The sequence below is a fragment of the Tarenaya hassleriana genome, unplaced genomic scaffold (genome assembly GCF_000463585.1).
Source record: "Tarenaya hassleriana unplaced genomic scaffold, ASM46358v1 Cleome4, whole genome shotgun sequence".
NCBI classification, from domain to species: domain Eukaryota; kingdom Viridiplantae; phylum Streptophyta; class Magnoliopsida; order Brassicales; family Cleomaceae; genus Tarenaya; species Tarenaya hassleriana.
The window spans coordinates 2,109,795-2,118,146 of NW_010966881.1; the positions used below are offsets into that span (position 1 = coordinate 2,109,795).

At 34.6% G+C, this 8,352-nt stretch overlaps 2 protein-coding genes across 2 annotated transcripts; one reads left to right on the forward strand and one right to left on the reverse strand.

The window, feature by feature from the left end:
• The first annotated feature begins 1,470 nt into the window (after positions 1 to 1,470).
• LOC104823495 (beta-fructofuranosidase, insoluble isoenzyme CWINV2-like) lies at positions 1,471 to 6,455 on the forward strand. Its single transcript, XM_010555086.2, has 7 exons — positions 1,471 to 1,773; positions 3,949 to 3,957; positions 4,345 to 5,204; positions 5,295 to 5,453; positions 5,538 to 5,782; positions 5,879 to 5,993; positions 6,074 to 6,455. The coding sequence occupies exons 1-7, from the start codon at positions 1,590 to 1,592 to the stop codon at positions 6,254 to 6,256; spliced, it is 1,755 nt and encodes a 584-aa protein (XP_010553388.1). The 5' UTR covers positions 1,471 to 1,589; the 3' UTR covers positions 6,257 to 6,455.
• Positions 6,456 to 6,792: 337 nt separating this feature from the next.
• Positions 6,793 to 8,346, reverse strand: LOC104823496 (ubiquitin-60S ribosomal protein L40). The gene is made up of 5 exons (XM_010555087.1): positions 8,205 to 8,346; positions 8,030 to 8,116; positions 7,732 to 7,834; positions 7,060 to 7,126; positions 6,793 to 6,978 (listed from the first exon to the last, which is right to left on the reverse strand). Exons 1-5 carry the CDS (start codon positions 8,305 to 8,307, stop codon positions 6,952 to 6,954), a joined length of 387 nt encoding a protein of 128 aa, XP_010553389.1. The 5' UTR covers positions 8,308 to 8,346; the 3' UTR covers positions 6,793 to 6,951.
• Positions 8,347 to 8,352: the final 6 nt, after the last annotated feature.

An 8,352-nucleotide genomic window follows, 5' to 3' on the forward strand; every position in this document is an offset into this window, starting at 1 on the left:
TATATATATATATATATATATATATATATATATATATTGCGAGACATGAGTCTGTATGTACACACGTCTCAAAGAGACTTGTCAAACCAAGTTGATTCGTAAGCAAATATAAAAAAAAAGGTTGTCATAAATAAAAGTGAGACCCAATAGTTAATTACACGAAAAACCCGCTGTGTGGATGTATCTATACAATTGTAATTATCCATTATCACCATATATATTTATTTATTTTATTCAATTAATATTTATCATATTTTCTGCAATTGTGTTATACTCTTCATAAAATTTGGTTAATAGAACAAGTAAACATGGTGTTATCGCGATTGATGTGGGCAAAGTTATTTAATAGTGGATATTCATATAGATAATTTATCGGAAAATTAGGTATAATATCCATGGCGTATCTAATCAAAACTAGAAAAATATTTTTAAAATTTATTATGAAATGATTTTTAGTATCGTAAACATTATTAAAATATTCTCAATATATATTCAAAATTATAAATTTATGTTTCCTAACTTTTGATTTAAAAAATCATCATTATTCGAAATTCGAACATCTGATATTTTTAAAATATAATTTGGGATAATAAATTCATTACCCCTTATAGCATTTAATATACGATCATTTTAATACACATGCCATTGCATGTCTCGTGGATCACAGGAAAATCCAATGGAAAAGTATTTAGTCGTACTTTGAAAATCGAATCTAGAGGCTGTAAACCGAGACAGTTGACCTTTCTCCACATGTATTGTACTTAGACCACGGGAGAAAAATAATGTATTTAAATATATTATTAAAATATTGATTATAATAATTTAAACTAATATCAATTAACACGAAATAATAATAGTCAATCATCGGGTTTTCGACAAATCACATTAACATTACCATATATAATATATGTCATTAAACCATCTGTTGAGAAAATTGATTATTCGGTTGAATTAGGCAATTACTCAAAAATAGAATCACAACACCAAAATGTTAGTTAAAAAGGGGAAGTAACCACGGCCGAAAACGTAAATAATCAAACAAGATAACAGAGAAACCAACACAGGGAAAAAAATCAAACCTAATGAATCCTAATTATTTTGTTTTTGGTGAAGAGAATCCTAATTATATGAAATTTTGGGTTGTAATTATCCTCTTATCTTCTAATTTTGGGTTCCTCTTTCACTATATATACGTTGCAACCCAAAGCCATCTCATCAATTACAACTGTATTTAGAATCAATTACAACTGTATTTAGAATCAATTACGACGTTGTAATTATAATTATACAGTTTTGTTAAGGTTAAGGGTAATATGATCTTTTGGAAGAAAATTTAATGGGTTATAATTTTTTTTGGGTGTATACTAAGAATTGGTATATTTGAGTCCGTCGAAGGGGAAGGAGATATTAGATAGATAGGGTTCAACTTCTACGACATCACGCGAATCCTTCGATCTACTCTCCTCCTCCTCTGAAGCCCCCCCCCCCCCCTCTCTCTCCCTCTCTCTCTCTCTCTCTCTCTCTCTCTCTCTCTCTTAGAGGGTCTTATCTAAGGCAGAGAGAAGATAAACACATTGAGCATTGAAATTATGAGCGTCTCGAAGATTGCCCACGTGCTGTTGTTGCTGCTCGTGTTAATAAGCGTAAACAGCAATAATGGTGTCAAGGCGACGCATAAGGTCTTCAAGAGATTTCAGTCTCAATCCGTCGACAGAGTGGGCCCTCTTCATAGAACTGCCTTTCACTTCCAACCTCCCATGCATTGGATCAACGGTACAATCTCTCCCTAGATCTCTCTCTCTCTCTCTAGTTTATCTGATTTTGTGTGTTCGGTTTTAGATTCTTCAATAAGATATTTTCTTACAGTTTTTGTTTATGGGGATATAAAGTAGTGAAATTTGGAATCCATTGTTCTTTATGTGAAACGTTCTTCTCTCAAAATTGCATCTTTTGACGAGTTTTCTCATCATTTTGTTCAATAACCATGAAAACTCGTATTAATTCATTTTCATTGTTTATTATTTTGATAACGTTGATTGATTAGGATAACTATTAGAATATATATTTATCTATATTCTCTAATATAAAAAATAACTGTTTGAGTCATGGAAGTAGACGAAGAGAAAATAATAATATACATTATTATAATAGTCTTCTCCTCTGCATGTTTACGTAATTTGGGTCGTCGTAGAATTTTATAATAGCCGGTTTTTCAATTGCTTTGTCTATGCAAACATTCAAACTTTTGCCACATAATTTTGACCTAACCAAGCAAACGTGGAGATATAAAATACATCCTTTTTTGTCGTTTGAATTAATTGTTTTAATCATTCAATATGTCAAACAATGTAATTAATCACCTTTTTTTTTTCCACGAAGCACACAAACACACCCTAAACCCTAAATGTATTTGCATATAGTGTATAATATGAAAACTGAAAATTACAAAATTATTTTTTTTTTACGTGAAAAACGGCCAAATCTAATTAGTTTCGTACGTATATATTATATCAAACGGAGCGATATTAAAGTTATAGATATACTCGTATCTCCATAGTAAAACCTTATATATATATATATATATATATATGCGTGTATATATATATATATATGCGTGTGTATATATATATATATATATTCTCAAATCATTTATGGATTTAAATTGCTGATTGGTTTGGATTGGAGAGGCTTTGATTGGGACAGAGCCTTTTACAAAATGGATACTCAAATATAAGACAAGCTAGATGTCTTTTTAGCCACAAAGGAGGGTTTGGCACCACTGTAGAAAAATAATATAAAATTAATATTTTCCGGTGGAAGAAAATTGCACGTTTGACCAATTTTTTTTTCCAGTGAGATTTATATTCACATATATAGGTACATATTTATTCTGTTCTGTTTATGAGACTGCAGACTTTTCTTTGTCTATTTAAGGACGTATTTTTATATTGTATGTTTTCAGAAACTGCAGATTTTATCCTAAATAAATATAGATTTTATCCTATAGTATTATATAAATTGCATATCATAAATTTGTATTTTTTTTAGGAACCCATTATCTGAAATTTAAGTCTTCTTATTCATAAAAACATTTTTAACAAAAAATATATATCCAATTAAGTGTTCCTAAGTCTCTTGTTTCATATTTATTTGCAAGTTTTCTATAAAGAAATTTATATGTTCACATGGTTCACGTCATTTTTCCAAACTTTCCGACTTCCAAGAAACATATAAAAAATAATTAATTAGGAGATATTTCGCATTCAGGTTTCATTATTTCCGTTTCATATATTTTCTTCAAATTATATTTATTCTATCTTATGGTAAACTTCATTAAAGAATCTTATATTCAACATTACTTTTTATTTGTTTTGATCTCATAAATAAATATGATGTTTATTTAAATTAATTAACTAATCAATTCTATATTATCCAAATTAAGATACCATAACTAATAAGATTTCATGCAATTAATTTTACCAAATATTTTGCATTTTCAGTAAACAGTGTGTTCCAATTGCTTTTTTTCATCTAGTATGTTGATTTCTATTAATATTTATTTTGAAGAGGCATGTATCGTGATTGACTTGATAAGTCGCAATAAATAAAAGGAGATTATACTATAAAAAAATACTTACTTATTTTGTGATGATTATCCATTTATAAATTTTTTATTCACGTGATGAAATTTTATTATGAACATTTGTATTAATTCTTGACATTTAAAGTAAAGGCAAATTTGCGTCCAGACTCAGACGGAAGACTTTCATTCATGTGATTTTGTATAATATCTTGCATAGATATTCTCTTACGATTTTATTTAGTTTCTGATTTTCAAAAATCTAATTTCTATCATTCCTAATTAATTTAATTTAATTTCACTGATCACCTTTTATTTGCTTTCGTGTGCTTTCATGTATTTTCCACTTGGCGTTTCTCCCTCCAAAGACCCCAATGGTAAGTCTCAATCCATCAAGATAATTTTCCCTTTTTGCGTTGGAAAAAAAATCTAAAAATACATAACCATATTATATTTAGTATTTTTAATATCTTATTTATTATTAAAATATTCAATTTATATATTTTGCATTTTGATTTTAAATTATATTATACAGAATTATAAAAAAATGTTGCGGCATTTTGATCGATTAAGAATAAAAAGTTATAAAATTATGACGTTATGATTTTTTTCAAAATATAATTTTAAAATATAAAATAATTTAAAATTGTGAATATTAAGTTTTTTTTAAAAAAAGTTCAAGTTGAGAATTTGAGTTTTTCATTTAATTTTAATTAATTAATGAGATAATGCAATGCATCATGCATGTTTATGTTTTGAAACAGGTCCAATGTACTACAAAGGGATATACCATCTGTTCTACCAATACAACCCAAAAGGTGCAGTTTGGGGAAATATCGTGTGGGCCCATTCGGTTTCTAGAGACTTGATCAATTGGAAAGCACTTGAACCGGCCATTTACCCATCCAAATGGTTTGATATCGGCGGCACATGGTCCGGTTCTGCCACCATCATACCGGGCAAAGGACCGGTTATCCTCTATACCGGCCTTGACAAAAATGCAACCCAAATGCAAAACTATGCGATTCCCGAAGATTTGTCCGATCCGTATCTTCAGAAATGGGTTAAACCGGATGACAACCCGATAGCTGCACCGGACGAAACCATGAACCGGACCGCTTTCCGTGACCCGACCACGGCTTGGTTAGGCAAAGATGGTCATTGGAGAATGTTGGTTGGTTCAAAACGCAAACACAGAGGGATTGCTTACTTGTACCGGAGCCGAGATTTCAGGAAATGGGTCAAGTCCAAACACCCTCTCCACTCCAAACAGGATACCGGTATGTGGGAATGCCCTGATTTCTTCCCGGTTAGCTTAACCGACCGTAAGAACGGTCTGGACTTCGGTTACAGTGGTCCGAACATCAAGCACGTATTGAAGGTCAGTTTGGATTTGACCCGGTACGAATACTATACACTCGGTAAGTACCATACCGACAAGGACCGGTACGAACCGGACGGTTCATCTCCCGACGGTTGGGACGGTTTGAGATTTGACTATGGTAACTTCTATGCTTCAAAGACATTCTTCGACTCCAAGACTAAAAGAAGGATTTTGTGGGGTTGGGCCAATGAATCTGATACCGTCTCAGATGATAACAGTAAGGGCTGGGCAGGAATTCAGGTTATGATCGATCAAATCCCCATCCAATTCGATAAATTTCGAATCATTTTCAGTTTCTTTTTACACATTTTCTTTTGTGTGTTCATTCAGCTTATTCCAAGAACCGTGTTGCTTGATTCGAGTGGCAAACAGTTAGTGTTTTGGCCGATCGAAGAGATCAACACGTTGAGGGGTAAAAACGTTCGGATTAAGAACAAGAAACTCAAGTCGGGCCAACGTTTCGAGGTCCGAGGAATCACCCCGGCTCAGGTACATAACAGCAAGAAGCTATCCTCGGGACCGACCGTTTAAGGTTTTGTAACGAATATCATCTAAAATCATGTTGTTGAACAGGCGGATGTCGAAGTGACGTTCAACGTCGGAAGTCTTGAAAAGGCCGAGCCTTTCAACCCGAAGTGGAAAAACGCACAGGACCTGTGCAACATGAAGGGTTCGACCGAAAAAGGCGGTGTCGGTCCCTTCGGTTTGATCACGCTGGCCACTCCGGACTACGAAGAGTACACTCCCGTCTTCTTCAGAGTCTTCAGAGACGCTACCGCTAAGAAACCGAAGGTGCTCATGTGCTCCGACGCCAAGAGGTGTAGCATCTTTTGACTCCGACGCCCTCTTCGATAGAGATTTCGAACAAAAAACCGTTTCGAGTATTGATCTCGTGTTTTTCTTGGTTCACGCAGATCATCTATAAGGACGGACGACGGCAATGAACCGAAAGAAAAAATGTATAAACCGTCTTTCGCCGGTTTTGTTGACGCGGATTTTGCAGACGGAAGAATCTCTCTTCGGAGTTTGGTACGTCGGTGTCTCTGGTGATATACCGTATAAATACAACCGATCTATTTCATAACGGCGTACATATAAATATTTTGTAGATCGATCACTCGGTGGTAGAGAGTTTCGGGGCAAAGGGGAGAACGGTGATAACGTCACGGGTGTACCCAGAGAGAGCGGTGACGAAGAATGCTCACTTGTACGTTTTCAACAACGGCACGCAGCCGGTGACCGTCGAGTCCCTGAGCGCTTGGAGCATGAAGAAGCCTCGGAAGATGAATTAATGAGCGAGCCCTCTTCTACTTGTTTTTTAACTTTAATATATAGATGTTGTGTTCCTTGAAAATAATTTGACGATTTCCTGGTTAACTATTCGGTTTTAAATTTGTAAACTTTTTTTTTTTTTTTGGTTTATTCCGTACCCCCGAACCTCTAATGTTGGCAAAAATTCCAAAATATAATTAATTTATAGAACTGATGTCATCATAAGGAGACATCCCTTTTTATTCAAATTTATGATAATTATCCCTCAGTTGATTCAAATTTATAAAAAATAATCTGGGCCTTGTCATATGGCCTAATCCGTGAAGGAAATAGTGAAATTTTAAAGTTCCTAGCATGTTTTAAGTTTATTAAAGACCCTTTGGAGCTAGAATTTAAAAAGAAAGGTATAAGAAACAACCCCATTTGCATTTGCAAGTTGGAACTTATAATTTCATTATGTAACACATGGAAGCTAACAAATTTCCCTATAAATGATCAACAAAAATGGCAGCCTCCTAATAAGTTTAAGAGCCGAAAGAGCTAAAAAGCTTGGAACAAACATCAAGTAGCAAAATATCATTGGAATTGATATGGCAAACAACCATGTTCTGATCACTTAAAAGTTATAAAACTCAAAATCGAGGTTCATATCAAAGGGTAATTCACTTGAAGGGATAAAGGAGAAAAGACAATCATCAGCTTCATAATAAATAGCTCACTTGATCTTCTTCTTCGGCCTCAGCTGCAGAAAGACAGGAAAAAATTGTGTTTCAGTGGCAGAGAAATGAAAATGAATGTAAGTGAAGAACACCAACAACAATACCTGGTTGCTGTGGCCACATTTCTTCTTCCTGCAGTTCACAGCCCTCGGATGCAGACGTGCATAACACCTTTTCAAAGACGCAATGGAATTGAACAAACACACAAAGGAATCTTTACATTACAGTTCTCATCAATTCAACCAGACCCAATTCAAGGTCATATTGAAAAGTTTAAGTGCTAAAGCAAAAGGCGACAATGAACTTATATTGATAAGGGTTGCTTCAGAAGAACAACAATGCCACTATGAAAGCTGATTGCTGAATTCCTTCCAGAAAATGATTACCGTGATTAAGCGAAAAGGTTTGTCAGTTTAAAGAACCGAAATTGATCCAAGGGTTCAACACAGTCCTCTTATGACGGATATCTACTGATGATTCTAGCATTGATTTACCAAGAAATATATGTACCACTCAAGAAAATCAACTGGAAAAGACAAAAATTTGGCCAGCCGACAAAGTTTACGAATGGAATGTTTGTATCGGGAACTCGTATTAACCTCGCTCGCATGGTAGAGCATGAGAAGCTAAGTCAATTCCCACATTAAAACAAAACTTATCATACAACCACATTCATCAAGTGCATAACATTCCAAAACCTAGATGGAGAAAACATCACAGAACCAAAGGACAGACAGAATACATATCAGACAAAATCAGAAACTAAATTTACTTACTTGCGGCAAATCATTTTGTCTTGGTTGTATTTGCGAGCCAAAGCCATCAAAGATGGTTCGATGATACCTCCTCTAAGCCTCAGCACGAGATGCAACGTCGACTCTGTTCACACAAAAACGATTTAAGAAATGAACTAATTACGCATCTCTAAAGAAAACTTCCAACAAATAAAAAAATATCGAATCGAATTTTTCCTAAAAAATCGACCGATATCAACTAACGGATGAAACCCAAGTCAGATGTCAGATCAGTAAGTTCCAATGAACAGATAATCAAACTAACAGTAAACAAATTTACCTTTCTGAATGTTGTAGTCTGCCAAGGTACGACCGTCCTCGAGCTGTTTCCCGGCGAAGATCAACCGTTGCTGGTCCGGAGGGATTCCTGTCGGAGATGCAAAAACGATAAGAAGAGATCGGAATTCAAGAACTACACAAAGGCGAAGATCGGAGCAGCAAGTAACATCAATTACCTTCTTTGTCTTGGATCTTAGCTTTGACATTGTCGATGGTGTCGCTGCTCTCGACCTCGAGAGTGATGGTTTTGCCGGTGAGGGTTTTCACGAAGATCTGCATCTTTGGTTTCTCGTCCGCTGGGAACGTAAAATGGGTATCGGAAGA